Genomic DNA, 21,544 nt, shown 5'->3' with positions numbered 1-21,544 from the left:
GGAATTTTACACCGAGATTTACGCATTACCACCAAATCTCCTTACCTTTCCCTCTTACAGTTCGTGGTTGTCATTTTAAACACGGAACTGGAAATATGGGCACGGAACATACATGTAACTAACACAGCATCAGTATGTGTATCAGGATCATCCTCCTATCATGGTCACATCTATCAGTTCTATCTATTATTCACGATCCCGCTTCTTAAATTACCTTCCCTAATCCATCTGGTAAGAAGTAATCCATACTGGAACATTTCTGACGCAGCCAGAGGCTAGATCAATGCAACTGCTCTGTTCTTGGTCTACTGCTCACTGTCGGGACTATTTTCAACAATATGTGATTCTTCAATGAATCCAAATAGAAAGTGATTTTCAGGGGTGATTAAGCAAACCGACAATAATGCACTTTCTGTATCTGATATCAGTTCTTTAACAGGACTTACCTGTAATCAAACATACTGGAACACCTTGTCCTTTAGGAAGAACCTTTATATTTCTAGTGTTTGGCAAATGTACTGTAAGCTTTACATGTTTGTTTGTGTGAAGTATGTTTGTTTCACCACTTAATGGTTGCAAACTCAGTCAGAGGTATGCTACACAAAATCTCTGAGTGCTGTGTGGACATGTGCATAACTAATATCTTCTAATAATCATCCATCTTGAGTAGACACTTTCAATTCCGCGAGGGATTCCTAGTTGTTTTGTTGTTGACACTGATGAACATAGGTAGTGACATGAGTTGATGTGAAGTCTGTGTGTTCTTACCATGGTGTACCAGGCACCCCCTGTGTGGCCACAGGTTTGGCCTTCTCTCTGGCCTTCTCCTCTTCTGTCTGTTCATGTTCCGCTTCTTCTTTCTTCTCTCCCTGCAGGGATAGGCAAGTGTCAATCATCCTGTTTCAACGTTCCCCACTATAACATCATCAACTTTCATTTTGAAAGATGTGTGAAGTCAATCAACCCTATATAGCTGTGCCTTGGTATAGGGGATACAATTATTACAAAGCAACCAATAGCAACAATTACATGTAAATCAATCATATCAATAGTCAGGTGAGAGTCATACTCCAAAATGCATGGTAGAAATTACAAGTGAAATTGTTAGATCGAACCACTGTTAGAACATTCAGTAACTGTTACTGTGTCTGTGGTGGCCTATCAATGTGATTTATGTAGCTGGTACAATGTATGTGTAAAATGTGCTAATCAGCGAAATATTACGACACTGCACATGTACACGAGTGCCCCAAGTCTATTTAACAGGTAGTCTTTACGACGGGAAGTACAGATCCATCCGTGCAACTCTGTTATTGGAGTTGGGGCATCCTGGTCCCAGATTTCATTAAGCTCAACCTCCCTGTGAAAATGAAACTGTGAGTGTGGAGACACTCCGGGGTTAGGCTGATGCCTGTGGGTATTGTAGAGTAGATCGAACAGCCACTGGATCTCCAGGATGGGCCATCCTCAGCACCCATTACTAACTTCTACTTTCACAAGTTTCAGGACTCAAATTGGAACATGATTTATGACATCAACTGTTTATATGAGCTGCTAGCAAAATGTACGTATAATTTCAAAATGCTTAATCTACAAACTAAAGCTGTTAAAACTTGTGATATGTAAAGAACTGTTCAGGCAGTAACACAGCTGATAAATGTATCTCACGAAATTGCGTGGTCTTAATTATGTTTTCTGAACTCAGCACACATGTACATGTGCATGTACATACATTTGTAGTTGCCTAGTGGTATATGGGCTTTGCGCAACATAGGGCATTACTCCCCTTCACTTCTCCTATCGAGAATGGCCCCTTGGTAATGTTCCATCCACTATCGGAGATCAATCCATGGTGCAGCTTCCAAACCACCAACTGATCCATCTAGCCTTGAACCTGGCGCCGGGGAGATTGGATCATCTTATGTAGTATACTATAGTAATGTATGTAGTGTGGATGTAGCATACATTTGTACCTGATATTCTCCATCCCACAAAACATACTGCCACTTCTCTATGTAATAACAACCCCCAACAAAGGCACTACGGTAACATAAGCTTTTGCGTTAACTTTGTAACTGATGGGAGATTTTAAAGCCACTCCAGAAACTAATGGCTGGCCCGTGTTCCCGACAGGAAATCTATTCTTGCTTGCCAATTATAAAGCGTTCCCTCCACATCTTGCCTTTATCAATCCCGGGGGAGGGCTGGGCATTGATTTTGCCTGGAGATGCTGTTACACGCCGCTGAACAGTTTATTATGGGCTGTACTCCCAGCTATTGTTCAGGCCGCGTGAAGGAGAAGCCGGAGAGATAATGGTGATGGGATACCTGCTGTTCCCAGAGTTATTCCACAGATCAGGGACTGCATGTCTTCAGGCAGTATGAGGCTGATTTTGATCTCTTCCAGTGGGAGAAATATAATATCACAGCCAAGTTTTCTTATAAAAAAAAACATAATGATTTGACTTTTGTCATGATTCTTGTAGTGTTATTATTAAACATCTTCAACTTAGTACCAGTACTCAAATTTTTCTCCAGTTGTATTCCTTATAGAGAATAGAAAGACTTTAGAAGATAGGAGTACTGGTACTAAGTTGAAGATGTTTTAAAAAAAACACTACAAGAATCATGAGAAAAGTCAAATGCATGATGTTGTTTCCTAATTTTTGTTTGTTTGTAAACCTTTCTAGATTACAGTAATATCAAGATCTTGCACATTTTGTTGCATAACGAAAGAATCTTTTGGCTGCAGAAACAAATTAAAGTTCTCCAATAACTGAGTTCATAACAGAAAATGATGTGGCTTAGCTGGAAAATGGCAGGCATCTCCGGAGACTAACCCAGCCTTACAAAAAGTAACACCATCACATCAAAGGCACAAGAAGTATTGCCTTGCCTTAAGCTAGGGATATAAAACTAATACGCTCCATATATTTGAGCAATAGAAAGCCAATGACAGCACTACAAAGGCGAGTTTTATTACGACTTCTTGCGTGATATTGCACGGGCAATAACACTGGGAGATTTACAGCGTGGGGTAAAACTTTCATATCAACAGGATCTCGTCTTGGCTCTGTGACAGTGATACTTTATCAGCACTCATGTGGACTGTGAAGACATGCCCTCCGCATGAACTCTGGGGAATTGTCACCAACTTATGTCTGTCCAGAACAGTCTGGGCAGATGATACAGATAACAGTTTTATGTAAGGTTTCATACATACTGTAGAAGTTAAATCTTCATTTCTAACACTATTAGATGGATGGATACATGTTTATTAGCAGACATGCACTGCAAATAAGTAAGTTATGATGATATAACTCTGTGCCAATCTGATCTGCTTCTGATTGTTAAATATGCACTTGCTATTAAGTTGTTCTACATAAAACTGGCTTCATCTAGATGGAAAATGGTATAATAAAATTGGTATGTAATAACAGTGTCCCTATAACTCTAAATGGTCTACTCATTCCCAATTTAGTGCTTGTCAGGATTTGAGTGTTAAGGTGTAAAGATGTTGTCCAACAACCATCATAGATCTATGTCTGTGCTTGCCACTGTAATATCATGAGAGAGTGAGGAAACTCACCTCTGATTCGTCCCCTTCCCTTTTGTCCTCCTCTGCCCCTTCCTCAGTCTCCATCTTCTCCTCCTGGCTCTGTTCCCCTTCCTTCTTCTCTTCTTCTTTGGCAGCTTCAAGTCCAGCTGTACATAAAAGACAAAGTGACGATGTTCAATATTTATTTATTTATTTATTACAATTAACCACATACATAATATACATGGAGGGCATGGTGGAACAGGTGCACCTAAGTGCACCTTTTCAAGGCCACCATGCCCACCATGATCTAGGGAAATCCAAGCTGTGGACCAGGGTTTGTCTTACCTTGCTTACATTTGCTGACACCTTCCTGAGAGCTTCTGACTGTAGCACTGCTTCTCGCTACTCCAGTTAGAAGCTCAAGGGAACTTAGATATTACAACATGTTTCTTTTTTTGATAGAGAGACATTAAAGATGGTCAAAGCACAACAAATTTACTGTCTGCTTGGAGATTTATTGTAAACAATGTCAGTTCAGGTGTCTGCTATCTATGCATTATAAGTAGTTTCTGAAGAGTTTGCTGCTTATCAGAGCATGCCCATACATCTCGTTGTCTTTTCACTGCAAAAAGGAGCGGCAGCTTATTGAAACCCTTTCAATTACAGGCTCTCCTTTCGTTTGCGAGAGGAGGACCTGCAACAAATTCCTGCAGAATCCACTTCAAAGCCTGCCAAGTACTTCCACAAGGTTACCTTCATTACACGGCTTACAAGTCAAACACGAGCAATCGCTGGCAGCGACCTGTGTGATTGCTGTGAGGCCATTACCATGCCCACACACCAGGAGTTCACCTTGGGAGAGATGGATACACCCAGTTCCACAGAGAAATGCCGGCCTGACTACTCAATGTCTCGGGAAAGGAGGCCATTCGTAAAGGGAATAGCTTGATACCTTCCTCATTTAATACAAATGTCATGGTGCAAAAAGGAAGTCTCATGAAGTACAAGGGAAGCTGCTGGATGGTATACAACTTCGTAAATCTTGAAAAAATCAAAGAAAGCCACAACAGAAAATTTGTAGTATAGAGTAACAAAATAACATCCTCCATACACTGATGAAGGTTAGATATCCAGGTAAACAATATTAAAAAAAAATTCAAACTCTACAACTGGTAATGTTCTTAATTTATCCAGTAGTAGAGATTGGGGTGTCTTTGACTTGTACATGTAGTTTGAATAATATCACCCATAGTGCCACAGAATTATGTTCAAATCAAACTTCTATAAATGAAACACTTTTATCAAATGGAAGTGACCTTCAAGAATACAACATACACGCTTGAATTAAAGCCTTGGCTGTAAATGAGTTAGAGCCCCAGGATGTCCCTCCAGAAAACTTCAAAGTTTATGTAATTTACTATGTACAAAATTGGTCCCAACGAGCCGGGCGAATGCACGGTACACTATATATAATATATAAGGGAGGAAGGGCCGATGCACCAGGGGACAAATCAAGTGTAGCGAATGCATCATCAGCACACAATTATCCGGCGGCACCCATTGGGAGGGGTCATCTCAGATTAATGACGTGTTTCAAATGAACGGAAAGGTGTTTATAATCAAGTCTGCAGCTCGCAATTCCTAAGTGCTATATTAGACGCATGGTATATTAGATGCATGGTAACAAAACTGACTTCAGACTGATGACAAAAACCTTTAATAACCTACACGTCAAAAGTATAGTTTGTTTGATTTGTTACAAAAAATCTGAATGCTTCATCCCAAGTCAAATAATACTAGTGGGTGGCATCAACATGCAAAGTTTTGTTACTTTCAGTATAACTTCTGGTGGCTGTGATCATTCACATAGCCAGACTGGTGCAGAAGTCAACTACAGATGGTACCAAATTTCACTAACGACAAAAATGAAGGACGCTCAAGAATCCAAAGCAGATTCCCAGGCAAACTTTATGACTGGAATCCGCCATTTAGACAGGCCGAATACTCGAATCTTAGACGTCTAATCTCTCACTTAATTTCCTTCTGATTGCACCCGGCATGCCCCCCTAGATTTGATGAGGGAAGAAATTGGCTCAGCCCGGCACACTGATTGCTCATAGCCTTGGAATTAGTACCATAAATTTTTCATGTCCTCCTTCTGTACTCCTGGGCGAACAGATGGCTGGTAGACGTGCCGCGGGCCGGGGAGCGTGTGCGCTCTGCTGGGTGGAGTGTCATTAGGGTGACAAGTGTGGGGACGGGAAATGGCACGACTGTCTGTTTGTTATTCCGACATATCTTTCAGGATACCAATCGACACCACATTTCTGCGACTAATGACAGTTGCAGCCTTACTTTCCAGACAACCTGGTGTCCCTGCTGACTTCAACTTCTGCCGACACTGCAGACGGAGAGAAACTTCTGTATGTATTACAATGATTGATTGCACAAGTGGGGTTTATTATGTCTGGGTAAGAATGGCAAAGTGGATGGCCTGATTTCAAAGCAGCATGTCTAGTGCATTTACAATGTATGATTGTTTTCAAATGACAGAAATAAAGATTATTCTTTTAGCACTGGTAATTTAGGGATATAGGGTGCTACACTTTTGAAAATACATTTATGGTATAAAAACAAGTTGATCAGCACAAGCTAATGTCTTCACACCAATAATCCTTATACGTGTGTATAATCATACGAAGGTATTTTACCATATACATGTACATCTACCAATCATCTGACCAACCAACACTATCTGGACAACCATTATTCTTAAGCCACCATTTTTCCTCAGTCTCTGAGTGGTTGCTGAGACCAGGTTTGACTGTATGTGACTGAGACCGTATCTAACTGACACCAGGTTTGACTGTATCTGGCTGAGACCAGGTTTGACTGTATCTGGCTGAGATCAGGTTTGACTGTATCTGGCTGAGATCAGGTTTGACTGTATCTGGCTGAGACCAGGTTTGACTGTATCTAGCTGAGCCCCAGCTTTGACTACGTGTATCTGGCTGAGACCAGCTTTGACTGTATCTAAATGGTACCAGCTTTGACTGTATCTGGATGAGACCAGGTTTGACTGTATCTACCTGATACCAGGTTTGAATGTACCTGACTGAGACCAGGTTTGACTGTACCTGACTGAGACTGTATCTAGCTGAGACCAGCTTTGACTGTATCTAACTGATACCAGGTTTGACTGTATCTAACTGATACCAGGTTTGACTGTATCTAACTGATACCAGGTTTGACTGGCTGTTCCACATGATCTCACCTGCCGTGATGGCTGCTGTAGGGCTGGCAGCCTGCTGGTTGGTGGCATCGATGGCGTTCTGCAGGTCCTTGGGTTTCTCCCAGGTGGACTCCATGGTGCGGTGGTTGTAGTAGTACGTTCTCCCGTCGGCGTTGCGATGTTCCGACCACTCGCCGTTCAGCAGGGTGACCTGAGGGGTGACCTGTGGAGGAAACATGCCTGGAGGCATGCCGTGGGGAACCATCCCTGGAAAGAACAGTCAAAACCATCTTAACTTATTGGCACTTCTGGCAGCAGACCTACTTCTTCTACATGTACTACTCATCTAAAGGCACAACCTTACTCCTGTGCTTTTTGAACATCAATCAACAAAAAAAACACCATTATTCTACATAGGGTAGCATTATTTGAACAACTTCATGCAAAGTGATACAATCCAGCAGCTTGCATCATTCAGTCATAGCAAATAGCAGCAGCATTTCTTGAGATTTCACTTAATGATTCATACAGTCATGCATTTGGTATTTGCCTTGAAGCCTTATATACATGTAAAGAAGCAGTCAGGTATGTTAATCATCCTACAACGTGCATGTGCAGTGCCACTAAGTACATGCCTTTTCATCCAGTGGAAAGCCTGGCTAGATTGTGAATTCAAGTGTCACAGAGAGGTGTCAAGGTGCAAGACAGTGGAAAGTGCTATGGACATTATAAACACATTCTGGACCGCATGGGTCTTGGAGATGACAAGATGAGAATCAGAATGATGGAACCACATTTATAGAATCTATAGAGTGTTCTCTTTTTTCATGGAAGTATTTTTTTTAAATGGAACACTAGATGTACAACACTTGCTGGGCATTGAAATGTGAAGGAAAGGGACACGCAAGACAAATGGAGAAAGACCTGTTGCTAGAAATTATCTACATGATATACATATATACAGTACTCAAGGTAATGGTGATGATACCCTTACAAACAATGCCTCTTTTAACCTGACAATGGTTCAGCTGCACATCCATTCAACTGCACAACGTGCATCCTTACAAAAAGTATCTCGTCATCGAAATGTTAAGAACTTTGAGCTGTGATACATTGCCGATGTTCTGTTTTTTTTGTGAGCAGTATGCTGATGATTGGATGTAGGAAGATTGTGCAGTTGGAGGAGATGGCACAACAGTGGGAGGGATCATGCACAGGGGTGGGAACATGCTGTAACAATGTTAAGAACCTGGAAGTGGCATGCCATCCACGAGGGGGCCAGCATGGATGCGGTACCGACGCAAAACCGCTGTACCACCCAGTGGATGTCGGATTTTCCCCTCTATCAACTCGGGCCTCAGAAAAGCAACATCTGAGTTGAAATAAAGGCCTGAATCGGTCAATGCTGTCAAGTGAGTCCTGGGGGCATTCAAAGGTTGCTATGCACTTTTGGTACAAAAAAAAATGAATAGGGGGGAAGAGAATGTTCGGTTCAAGAGCATTGGTTTGCTTTAGGGCGAATCAGAGAGACAAGGTGAAGGGGAAGTTGTAACCGACTCGTAAGATTTACATGAGCATACTCAAACCTGCATCATATAGGAAAAATCTTTTAGGGTGTTGAAGATTTAACAAACAATACTGTAGCCCAGTCTGTCCTTTTTAAACAATAGTTACTCCTGTAGATAAGTCATGGCAACACCTAAGGGTGGTCAGTATAGCTGGGTGTAAGCTGTAGAACTTCTCATCACCTTTGAATGTCATGTCACTTCAGTTTGGGCCAAAGAGGGAGGGGCATTCTTATAACAGCCAATATAAATATCATCGCTCCAAAAACAAGAAAACCAACTGGGAACAGGGAAATGTCCATCTGTAACAAGTTGAATATTGGGAAAATTACAGTATTTTATTTACTCTTGGTGTTTATTCACTTTAGAGAAAGATGCCCTCTCAAAACAAGAGGATGCAAATGGCAAAAAGGGGATCCACTATATAATTGCAATTTTAAGAGCCCTTCTTGGGAGATGTCTGTGGTTAACAGTTGTGGTGACAGAAGGGAGATTAGCATGTTTCCCGGGTGACAGTGTCCACCTTCACGTAGTGTAGGTCAGGGGAAAACTCCAGGAGTTAGCTGACAAAGTGTACGTGGTTCACACAGCACCAGGCATGCACACACAGTCATTACCAGGCATTCCAGGCATGGGCATCATCCCCGGGATGGGCATGCGGAAGGGCGGCATCATGGGAGGCATGGCCTGGTGGATCATGTGACCCATGGTGGGCAGTCCGGGCGGCTGCTGGCCTGGTACAGGTAACATGGGCGGCGGCTGGGTCAGGGCCAGGGTCGGCTGGGGCGGGGCCACCTGGGCCGGGGCGGTGGTGACCGGCTGGGCGGGAGGGACCGCTGGAGCCTGGGTAACGACTTGAGCTGTAGAACACGGAGAAAAGAAAATATGTATGAATATAATATGAAGGGTTTAAGTATAAAAACAACAAGAAGCATTTCACAGTCTCTTAACTGAATTACACACTACTTTACATGTACATGTATTCAACACCACAATTTTTTACACTAAAAATACATGTACTCTAAAACTAGAAAAATACTAGACTAGAGTTTGAGGTTTCGAGAGTGATCAATCTGGTAGTGATGTACTGCCTCATCAACTTTGATGGGGCGATTTTCTACTGTATGGCAAACTATTGGAAAACAGATCTAGGAGTATCCACAATATTGGTGATGAGCCAGCATCTTGTTTTGAAACATTTCCTTCTACATGTTACTCATTAATCTGTGTTTTTACTGCAGGGCTGAGCACCACACAAGGGAGTAATGTAACACAAGAAAAGCCATATCCATCGATTTTCTGGCTTAGCTACTGGGAGGAGTGTGGCACAAGTATTGATAATATCGGTTTCAAAATGATGATGCCCCTTTGGTCATGTATGATCATATCATATCTATTCATCAACACACGTATATCTTCATCTACTAATGGCTTACTTAATAAAACCATTCAATACCCTCACACTTGAAAACAGAGAACAGAAAGAAGCACTGGTTAGCATTTACATGTATTCAATTCAGAATGACAGTATCAACAGGGGAAAAGTTTTGCCATTCACAAAAGGACAAGAATCATATTGAAAAGAAGAATGATGAATTGTGGGACCACGGAGGTCAAGTGCTCGTCGTACATCATCCCATGACAGTTTGCTAAAGTTTGGACTGGGCCATTTGTTTGATGGCAGAAACACGGGGAAGTAATGGAGTGCACTTAGGTGTTTGAAGGTGAGGCGGAAATGAGCAGTATTAGCGTGTTTGGATTGATTTTTACACAAAAACGAGGTTCCTCAGAGGACAAATTGAAGAACTTCAAGGCCTTAACTTGACAGCCTAAGAGGAAAATGTACTAATATTGTTATTTTGGCTCTAATTTTCAGCTCCTGTGAGTGTAATTGCCTCTCAGGCGCTACACTAAGGAAGTTTTAGTGCACCAAAGAGGCCACATCAGCAATGCTGCTGAGACGGCAAAGCACACTGAGCTGGGGGCAGATATATGGGTCAGAACTAATCCACTAATATCCCTGTTCTACACTGTAATAAAACTTAGGAATGTATCAAAGTGTCAGAAACTTCCTCTCGGCCATTTTTGCACTTACAATACATCTTCCGTTCCTCCACTCTAGAGGCTTGGTCCCATTAAATGCATCAGCATTGTCACAGGGAATATAGACGTACATTCCACTGACTACAGAAAAGGCTCATGTGAGATTTGACTGTTAGCTTGTCTATGTCAGATTATAATAGCGGAAACCGGAGGACAACTCCCGTCGGTAAGAAGTTAATGCAGCTCTTAAAGCTCTTTTATGATTGATATGAGGGAGGATAAAACGAGTACTTTGCTGTGCTGGCTCTGCTTTTGTCAGGGTTGCCACCGTGGGAGAACACGTTGCGTGAGGCGGTAAGTGTAAAGCAACAAGCTAAAAGCCTGCTGGGGTCCAAGGTCGGCACCAACACTTCTGTGGTTAAACTAGGGACAATGACTGCTACCAGCAGCAAACAAAACGCTGCAAATGGGACAAGGGGGTTTTCACATGCAAACAATCCACGGGGAGTGATTCAGTCTGCAGCGCTTCAGTGTACAAGAAACAAGAGGAGATCCCGGGTGAATAACATCACAAAGAAACATCTACACTCATTCACATCAACTGGCAATACTTATTGTGATATCAAGACAACCTAATCCTATATATATAAAGGAAGGTAGGCAAAGAAAAATACCCCTTAGCTTCTTGAAAGCCTAATCAGATTTCTGAATAGCTCTTCAGGGACCTTGTGAAAATAGTACAAAGGAAGAAGCCATCTTAAACAAACCCAGTCTGAATCTTGCTTTGTATCAAAGCAGAATGAACTTAGTTGAGAAAACAGTGTACAGGAGACAAAGTATATATAGTCTAGGAAAATAACTGGATTTAACAGTTGAATACTGATTGTGTATCTACATTTATGGCTGTCTAAATAACATGGTAAAGTTTAACTTGCCAACAAAATGTGTGTAGAAACCAGTTTTGTTTATTGATGATACAGAAAATGCAAAGAGATACAGTAATTGCATTTTTAATTGACAATGATAGCTGTCATCTTTGCTGCTTATTGAGGTAGACATAATTAAATGTTAAATAGGAAACACTTAGAATGACATCCCAACACTGGTGTAGGAATATGGTATAAAGCTAGATGTATAATTTAGGTGTAAGACAGCTGGCTTTTACCGTGTATGATCTCATGACAAGAAGTTTATGAGGCGTCCATCATTAAAACCTGGTTGATGTATAAAGGGAAAGGCACATATCTCAATGTTGACTGCCATCACCAGATGGCCCATAAAGCAGCCCTATCTACAGAACCGATGTGTCCGTGTATTAAAGACCAGTTCTGAAGGATTAATGGACAGGAAGCCTTTTAGCCATAACCCGAACAGGTCAAAGGTCAGCGACAGAATTTTCCATCTCCAGTGTTGTTAAATGGCCTAGTATACCATGGATTACGTTTTGGGCGGCTTCAAAGCCGGCCGGGTCAAAGGGGCGAGCATTAGAACCCGGCTCCATCTCCAGTAGGATGTGGGTAGTCTACAGTCACACTGGGATGTATTTATCAACCATGGTTAAATGGCCTGTAGTTGGCTGGATTATGGTGTGGGGAGATGTGAGCTCTGTCAGGGCAGAGGTTAGATATGAAAAACTGGGCGATTTGGGGACTTATGGATGGCAGGAGGCCACAAGGTTTTAACTGGGAATAAAGGTTACGGCACTGCCCTGCTGTAATGGCAACTGATCTGTTGGAAGGAGATATATTTGGTAATGTATGCAAGGCCCTGTAACAACTACGTCAAAAAAGGTGATTCATTTCTTTTCAAATACATTTTCAACACAGCCTCTGCATCTTTTTTCCTCTATTGTTTCAAACCATTGCTGGCTGTAATGAGATCTTGACAACGTTAGACTGAAATGTTTCTGTGAGACCTAAATGTACCTGACTTGGAGTTTCTTGGGAATTGACATGATGTTTAATCATTTCTGTATCTGTATAGCCGGTATAACCGCCTTTCGGCGTAACACACCAGCTACATCATTGATGTGATGTTTACTGTCTGATATAATAATGCGTCTCAAATGAAACATTTGCATTCATGGAATACTGCTCAAAATCAGCTGAAAAAACTCGGGCCACACTAACTCGTTCTTGGCTACTTTCCACAAAAGAATGGTAAGTAGCCTGCTATGGTATGCTTCACAAGGAATGCCCCCCTCCCCCAGGATAAAGTGGTTGATGTTCCCTAGCTGTCCTGTTCAATATTACCACAACCTTCAAAGTGCAATGTCAAGTACATGGGGACATTACGCTGCTACACTTGCGTAAATCTCCCAGAGATATCAGCGTGGGATGTAGAGCCAAGTCCTGGGAGATACATGCGGATGGTCCTGCAGCAATGTCGCGGACCCTGCACCTTCTTAATGCTTCTTATGTATCACTGAGGTCGTGTGATGGAATAACACATGGGACTGAGATCAGCACATTTGCCATGGGCAACGCATCATCACTGCATGATGGATAAGAGAGTTTTGCAAGGATAAAGTTCCCTTTTTCCCCAGTAGAAGATACATTGTGAATTTGTAGATGAAACAATTCTGTGAAACTGCGTTGACTTTAGGGGAATTTGTACTCTTTGCCAAAAGGAAATTTTCCTGCTGTGCATATGTGATACTGAGATTGTATGGATATATGGCTTTAGTACTTTAGTAAATGTAAAGAACTCTAAACATATGTATAAAACCGCATGGCAGCCTGCAGGTTTTATTCCTACAATTCCATCTGTATCAATGGTACGGTGGTGACTTCAAAGCCAATTATGATAACACCGAGTCATGAGAACAGAGAACCAAGACACAAAAACGTGGTGCGCGTTTCAGATGTTACCGAATGCCGGCGGACTCCTGCTCTAGTATAATTGGATCCTGGGAAAAATCGATACAAGGAAAGGATAGGCTTCCCGGACTTGACAAGAGGAAATAGACCCAGCCGGGTTTGTGGGATGATCCCCGACAGTTATCAATAGCGTGTCAGGAGGAAGTAAATGGTCTCCTGTCAGGAATGTGACACTTCCCTCCCTCAAGCAGGATGACAACGCACGTCAACAGACTTTACCACAATCCTGTCACATCCAACTCATGCACCTGTTGGACTTTTCTCCCGACCATGGCTGCGCAGACCTGATGAATAGGCATCAGTACACTATATTTTTCACACAGAAAGACTGGCATTTTTCACTTTGCTGCATTTCTGAACCCTCACAGGCATCTTACATCTTTTACCAGAGAAATTACAATCTCAGCTCACATATGCTGTGACCTCTGATCTTCTTATGTCACAGATGAGGACAGGTAATGATGATATGTTATCATTTACAGAGTTTTTACATCACGAGAAGTGTTTTATCAATAGATATACGTGGACATGCCAACAATATTTGTGTGAAAAAGTATGACCTTTCAAAGGATCCCCAAATGTTTCATCAACAAGAGTTATAAAGTATGCTGTGTTTTGCACAGAATGGCTTGTCAGGACTGAACACATCCATGATGATGTGACAACACAAACAGTGACACCTGAAACATCTTGATGTAGCTGCTTTGCGTATCATGAAAGGAGAGGAGCATACATGATTCATGTCAAAATTAACTGCGCCTAATAAATGTGGTGACACCTGATCATGAAACAAGTCCTAATGAACATGGCCTTATCTTGATTTCTGTAACATGAAGCTGTTGATACATGGAGAAAAACACATTAACCTTGATTGGATGATACATATACGTGATGGGAGATGGGATGTTATGTCATCTCATAGGGACCAAAAATGGGTACATCAATTTTGCTAATGAGATAATAGGAGTGTAGCAAGTGCTGTGCTGTGCATTGTTAAATTACTTGGAACTTGGAAAAATCCTACTGTGCCGTGACACAACTCCCATCCTTTTCAGTAAGACCCTGCAGGGATAGCATTTCAGTACCAAGGACAGGGATACCAACACATCGCTCAGGTACATTCTGCCTGTTTCTAGTGCCGGAAGGAAGACTAGTGAAGAAAATATGTAACCAGTGTTTGTGAGGGCATGAGATTTACATTCATTTCAGTAATGCTTCATAATCTGATTGTCTGCTTCAATCATTTTGTGACTAATCTTGATTGTCATCGTCCTACTGTTTACCCACTGAGCTATCAGAAAACCAGGTATTTCCAGGAGATATGGCTCAGGCCTTCAGCTTTTCCACATTTATCTGGGAGCACAGTGACTCATGCTGATAGATCTTCTTGTCTTTACTTCCAATATCAAAGAATGTAGTACATCTTGTCCTGAGGGAGGGAGATGAAACAACAAGACAAATCGACTCAATTCTCTCCTGCACACAAATGGCCACATAGGTCAGGTCTTATGGGAGTCTTGGCAGGCCAGACGATGAACACAATCTGTCATGTCTCACTTTCAAAAAAATTGTACAAACGGTAAGGCACATCCAAAAGGCAAGTCAAATTGCAGTGTATAGACTATTCTACTTATAGCAAAGACATCAACTACATTGCATGTAGGACATAATGCTTTTAGCTTGGCTCCTTCATTGTTTAGATCTGATTAGCTTAAGGAGGCATTATAGAGAAATGGTCTCTGAGTTGCTTCTGAAGAATGACTTGAAGTCTTTTCCTCTGGGACTTGACTTCTGGGACTTGACTCTGGGAACCAAGGCAGTATGCACTTGTAGACTGATGGTTAGTTCCATTTTTACCCGCATCACACAAGCTTGGAGAGGTGGACAAGTCATCAGAGCAGGTTAACTTAAAGCAAAGCTATGTCAGCTTACTCTTTTAATAGAAGTGCATGTATTAACGCTGGTCACAGAAAGACAGGCATGGCCTTACCAGGCTGGGGCTGTGCCTGTGTTGATGTGGTTGTAACTGGTGCTGTAGATGTTGTAGGAGAGGCTGTAACAGTGGAGGGTGTGCCAGTTGTCGACGCTGAGGTAGCCTACAGGGTAACAACATCAATACAATTTTACAACATCAAAATTTGCACTTTGTACGCAGCATTGTAAGACAGTCCATAGCTATTCCTCATCAGTGATCTAATTCTAAGTTTCGTACACACGACTTATGGAACAATTATATCTACATGTATTACATTAGACCAGGTTATGTATACAGTCAAAACTGCTCAAAACTTTTAAAATAAATTTAATACTTGTGTTAATGGGAAAAATCATTTTAGGGATTACAAAAACATTGGCAAGGTGGTCCTTTTAGTGGTCACTTGTACAATCAGTATGTATAATCACAAGTTCTTGAGAGCATGCCATGACGTCAAAGTCATCTAATTGATGTAGCGGCCCCTACCTGTGCGGCCAAAGCTTGCAGCTCACTCTGCTGGATGATCTTGACATTTGCAGGTTTAGTCCAGGTGGACTCTCTGGACCGAGCGTTGTAGTAGTACACCTTCCCTTCAGGAGTCTTGTTCTCCACCCAGATCTCCTGGTTAGGGTCTAACGTGGGGGGCTGGGTGCTGGGGGAGGCCGGGGTGGGGGAGGCAGTGGAGGGGGCTGCATGGGGGGTGGCTGCATGTTGGGGGGCGGCTGACCAGGGGGTGGGATCATCGGGGGTGGCATGCCTGGCATAGGGGGTGGCATCATGGGCGGTCTCTGCAATGGAAGAAATATCAGTGTTAATATCAGAATAAGACAACTTTATATTGCATAGCAATTGTGTAAGGTACACTGTACAGTATCTTTTGCTATCCACGTCACAAAAGACTGTAGTATGGGATGGGAATGTGCTTTTATAATCATTGGTGAAATTTCTAGCATCTAGGCATTCTTAAAAGTAAGTTTATTGACAAACCACAATTGCTATATTATGCAATGAACTACTTCCAATTCTAACACATCTGATGGAAAAATCTTGTATAGCTGGCCTGGAAAAGAATGTTTAACTATATTGTTCAAATCTTGCACATTTCAGATGCTCAGTTTGCCTGCTACAAACATCACCATAAGTATACATATTGTATCAGTCATTATCATAGACTTCAAAGTTTCAAATGAATGTTACTTGCAGTAAGGACCTTTCCCTTGCAGCTTGCTACACATCAAGCAAAAATGCTTCACTTCTACAATCGACTTATTAGCTTTCAAGTAAAAGACCAAAGCACACCGCACTACATACATTATAAATAAGTGGGAGCAACGTCCCAGCGAGGATTTCTGTCAAACTTTGGATGCCTTTGATACCTAGCTTGGATAACTGGTCGGCTCACTTTCTAGGTTGCCTGAGCTCCACTTGAGTGGAGAAATACCCACTGGTCGAACCAATATGCAAACACACGGAGGACTGATTATACACCCCCTGGTTTTCTTACAAAGACGGTGCAACAGACAGATGGGTGTGAAATGTGATGAGAAGGGACCTGATGATCCTTAAAAGGCCTTCCATCTGCATTTCTGTTCTGCTAGAATGGATCGTTCATTGAACCGCTGCATGCACCAGGCATAAAGTTGTCTGGAGAGAGTGCTTCATGCTCCATGCACAACTAATGTGCTATTGGAGTCGTCCTCTTGATATTAGCTTTCAGCTCAATGACTTGGAGTGTGCTCCGGCAGCCACAGAAGCTGTTAGTTTTACAGTATCTGGACACAAGTCTCGGTGACACAGTTACGTACGTCAGACGTAGCTTGATTTTACATGTATGGTAAGAAGTCATGCTGGTTGTCTTTTCTTTATGAGCCAATGGCTGTACTTACAATAGACACAAAAATAATCTTTGGGCAGTGCAGATTTAATAAAAGGAGACTTCCTCATATCAAATTTTTCGAACATCATCATAATGTTCCTGCTATTATGCAGGTCTTCGGAATAAACAGCTAATTAAATATAGTTGTCGTAACACAAGTTGGCTCTTGAGAACATCTAGTTGACATCTCCTCAAGCCCCCTTAAAAGTTTTGAAATGCTGTTGTCATATTGATAACATCTTGACAGATGATATTTGTACTACACAGTTCAGTAGATAAGAAGCCCTGTGATGACAGTCTCTGTGGATCACTGATTAATCTGACAGCTATGCACACTCCAACAGAACTGACCCGTATAAACCTGTACCCAACATCATGCATGTTAAGTACTGCAGGCATGTAGGGTGTAGTTATCCAAAGGGCAAAGAGTTCCCAGATAGCATGCTAAATAGGACGAATCAATCAATGGCAAAAACTGAGCAGCAAATCTTCTGACAACTCTGTTATCATAAACATGCACGTACACCAAAACTTCACGTACTTGTAGTTGTACAACTTTTCATTGTCAGACTCATAGTAGAAGTGAGTGTGCCTGAGATCACTTTAAAAGACACTAGTAAAAGTCTGCACTTTGCGTTTGTAAAATTGTTATCTATGAGTGACCTACACTAATCCATAGTAAATGATACACCTACTGCATATTCTACTAGTAAATGATGTATCAGTTACCAATCATTCCATCTCAGAAATGAACACTGATAACTTATTACCTATTCACCATCCAACAAACATGCCTAACACAAGAGTAGGATATGGTTCCATCCAAGTTTCTTCCACAGATCATGTTCCAGTATTACACGACGCTGTTTCGATTTCAAGTGCATGTCTGATTGAATCCGTATTCATTTCTTTGAGTGCGTCGTACATTAAGTCCGATCGATACCCAAAAACCCTGGACACGAATAACGGAAAACATGCCAAGCCCGGTGATAAATGGTGAGGATTTCCCCCCGCATCTTGGCAGCAACTTCTCCTGCAAGGTCCCTCGGATTCATCAGACTCATTCCCAGGATATCGCGTTCCCAGGATATCGTTACAGCGACATAATGGGGCTGATGTATGACGGCGAGAAACGCAGGCAGCCATCGACAGCCAGATAGGGCTCATTCCAGAGATTAGAAGGGTTGAGGACTGATACCCTTACCTCTCAGAAACACGCCCCATGAATGTGTTACAGCTTTTATTGTGCCATACATCTTACTACCAAATGGCGGAGGGGTGATGATACTGTCGCGTTAAGAAGTTCCAGTCATGAATATGAAGGTGGGCAGGAAATCTCCGAGGATCTTCTGTAGTCGTGCATTTGGGTTGCCTGTAAAAATCCCTTTGTCTATTTCCCTGTTATAAATTCTTTTGTTATAGATAGATAATGGCATCTTTCCTCTTAGAGTCCTCTGGACAGTGAACACATATTTTTGTTCCTTTGAATAAAAAAGGTGAAGGCTACCATTATAATAAAAGGACTTGGGGCAGGGAAGGTCATCTTGCTTTCTAGATACCTTTGCAAAGCAGGAAAAGTGCCAAACTTTCAGTATTCTAAAGGCTATCATGCCATGCACATGTCTGTGGTGCTGAAATGTCTACTGCTGTGGTCCTGTCCTTGGTGCTGAATGGCTATCAGACTGACGTACAGCTTCAAACAAAATAACTACTGCAGGAAATTTTTGGACACTAAGCCAGGACTCTAAGCAGTTGACTGAGAATTCCAACCAAGTTTTATGCAAGCAATCCTACACAGATCTACACTGAACCAGAGGCGAGATAGGGGAATCTGTCAGCTCAGAGTTCCCCATTATTCTGAAACACATTATGAACGACAGGGATTTGCCTTTCCAATGATGCCATGAAACTTGCCGGTAGATTTATCTGAAATAACAACAACTGATTTATGGAGGAATATGAAGCGCATTATAACTACAGGCATTGCAAGTCTGTGCCACTGCATGTAGATATTGCATTCCCCAGGCATATCTCTGACATCAACTGTTATGAGCAGCAATGCAGCTTTCAACTCAAAACAGACTACAGAGTTCCTGTGTTCCACACTAGAGCTATTCCATTAAGGAATGAGATGAGACAACTGATTGCCTTCCTGTTCCAATATTCATTGTATCCTCCAGCTCTACTGACCTGTGTGCCAACCTTACATTTTGACCTTTTCTGCAGATACTATGAGTAGATATGCAATAATCTTATCATTTTAATTACATAGGCAATACTTCACAAGAATTTTCTACAGTGCTGCTACCCCATCTCTCAAAACAATTCAGCTCAATATCTCTTTTGGATGGAATAAAAATTAGGACAATATACAAAAAAGAATATTATCACTATGAAATATATATCAATGCTGAAGAATCTGTCAACAGTGATGCTATAAGATTTAGAAAAACTACAAAATAGCAAGTGTAGTATACCTGAAATAAAATTATATTATATATATATATACATTGTACATCACAGGACTTAAAATGTGCTTTTGTATGTAGGGCTTGAACTGGCAGTACTAATGGCCAAAGAGTGTCTGACCATATAATTGGGTCAGGGTTACTACAAATTACAAGTGAGTCGCTCACACCCCAAACTTGTTCCTAGAGAAATTACAGAGTGGATGTCTATTGCATGTACATGTACTGCTGTTCATTCTGACCTCAGCATATTCTGTATTTGGGGATCATGTTTTATGCATGGGAGTATTGGGACCTTTGGAAAATTGAATTTGGTCTAAACCTGTGGTACCGCCCATTCACGATACCATCATAAGGAAGCTGCCAGAGAAGTGGATTTGGTATTAATGACTCGTGCCGGTATTTCCTGACATATATGTAGGTAGCTCTTATTGCACCGAGGATATACGAACCAACCATAAGTAATTTGTAATAACAGTCGGCCATGAACTAATCTGGCTAGTTTTCCTGGAAATCACTTAGGGGTGTGGTCAGTGAAGAGAAAGACCAGTCATGAAAAATAACTTCACCTATGTTCATCTTTATTTCTAATCAAAAAATTATTCACTCAGTCAGAATTATCGAATATTCTGTTTAGGAATAGAGAAAAGTGCATCTAGGCACCTCAAGAATCTATTCAACAGTTAAAATTCAATACATAAAGTCATTGTTTGAATTTGGAATTCATGTAGGCTGCAGTCACACCCTTTACTGCATTTCCTGAAGCGAGGTCTCACCTATACTGTGCCTTTTCATAACCTTTAACACCCCTTCCTCTAATTTACTTTTAACCTACTGACTCCTGCATCTCTTTTTCTCATTTAGTTGTAACCTATCGACTCCTGTATTTCCAGTGTTGAATACATTTGTACATCATATTACATTGATGGCAAACTTTACTGACCTTTGTCCTGAACATGATATAAAGAAAGAAATCAACCTTGTAGATACGACACAGAAAATTGACTGCATTGTGATATTGGCAAACATGACGCACATGTATACTTGGATTTCTTGAGAGCATTTTTACATGCAATAGTTAAATCCACAACTCCAAAAGGAGCTGGAGTAATAAAAAGTTTATGTTATTCCACATGTTGAATACATAATGGAGACAAAGTAAAATATTGATGAGTGGAAAGAATGAACGTTTTAGGAAGGTCCCAGTACAGCAACTCTCGCCTTGAAGTCATGGGTCTCTAAGGTCATGTTGGGTCTTAAGTCATTGGCCATTAATATGGAAATATGTAATAATCATTTATGATTCTGAGGAAGACTACAGTAATTTGATGTATGCCTTACATATTGAAACAAAATCATGTACAGCTAACTACTATACACATGTATGTTAACTGCCAAATAGGGATATGTAATTCATGATCATTGTCTCACCCTTATACTAGTTATAGTCAGAAACTGAAACTTTCTGATTCAAAGATATTATAAATGTGAAATGTATTTATTTTCTTCTTGCTTCATGACACCAAAAAGCAAACATAAACTAAAGAGAACAGGTACAAGTCTTGTGTGGCAGAACAGTAAATATGAAGAGTAATGCCTTTCTCCCCACAACCTTAGTCCTAATAACTGGAGCACTGAGCTCCCCTCCCTGCATGGTGCTCTACACTGGCTTTATCTTGTTTTGTTATCAACTTTCAGTAACCCCTTCCAACTCTGGGTAGACCTCACGGATCAATACACACGGTAGCGTGGCTTTATTGGCTATTCTGTACGTGGTGCTTGCTTGCGTTCCTGTAACCACTAAGACCAATATCACTGCGATAAATTACACATCCATGCAGCCGTGTGTGTAGCGATGCCTGTGGGAGACTGCACCGTGGACGGGGGAGGAGACGCTGTAATTACATCGAGCCCAGCCATCAAAGTAATAAGAAAAGGGAAATGCACCATCGCATTTGACAGCCT

The 21,544-nt window shown here is 41.5% G+C and overlaps 1 protein-coding gene across 1 annotated transcript in view; it reads right to left on the bottom strand.

The window, feature by feature from the left end:
- Positions 1-21,544, bottom strand: part of LOC109463202 (transcription elongation regulator 1-like) — a 54,529-nt gene that overhangs the window by 21,335 nt on the left and 11,650 nt on the right. Inside the window, 7 exon segments of the mRNA XM_019759922.1 lie at positions 3,590-3,705; positions 6,816-7,040; positions 8,023-8,145; positions 8,956-9,198; positions 15,251-15,356; positions 15,722-15,888; positions 15,891-16,023. Of these exon segments, the coding sequence (XP_019615481.1) occupies positions 3,590-3,705; positions 6,816-7,040; positions 8,023-8,145; positions 8,956-9,198; positions 15,251-15,356; positions 15,722-15,888; positions 15,891-16,023 (1,113 nt within the window).

Source organism: Branchiostoma belcheri, unplaced genomic scaffold (genome assembly GCF_001625305.1).
Source record: "Branchiostoma belcheri isolate BF01 breed outbred unplaced genomic scaffold, Haploidv18h27 scaffold123, whole genome shotgun sequence".
Taxonomy (NCBI): Eukaryota; Metazoa; Chordata; class Leptocardii; order Amphioxiformes; family Branchiostomatidae; genus Branchiostoma; species Branchiostoma belcheri.
This window is presented reverse-complemented; position numbering and strand designations above follow the sequence as displayed.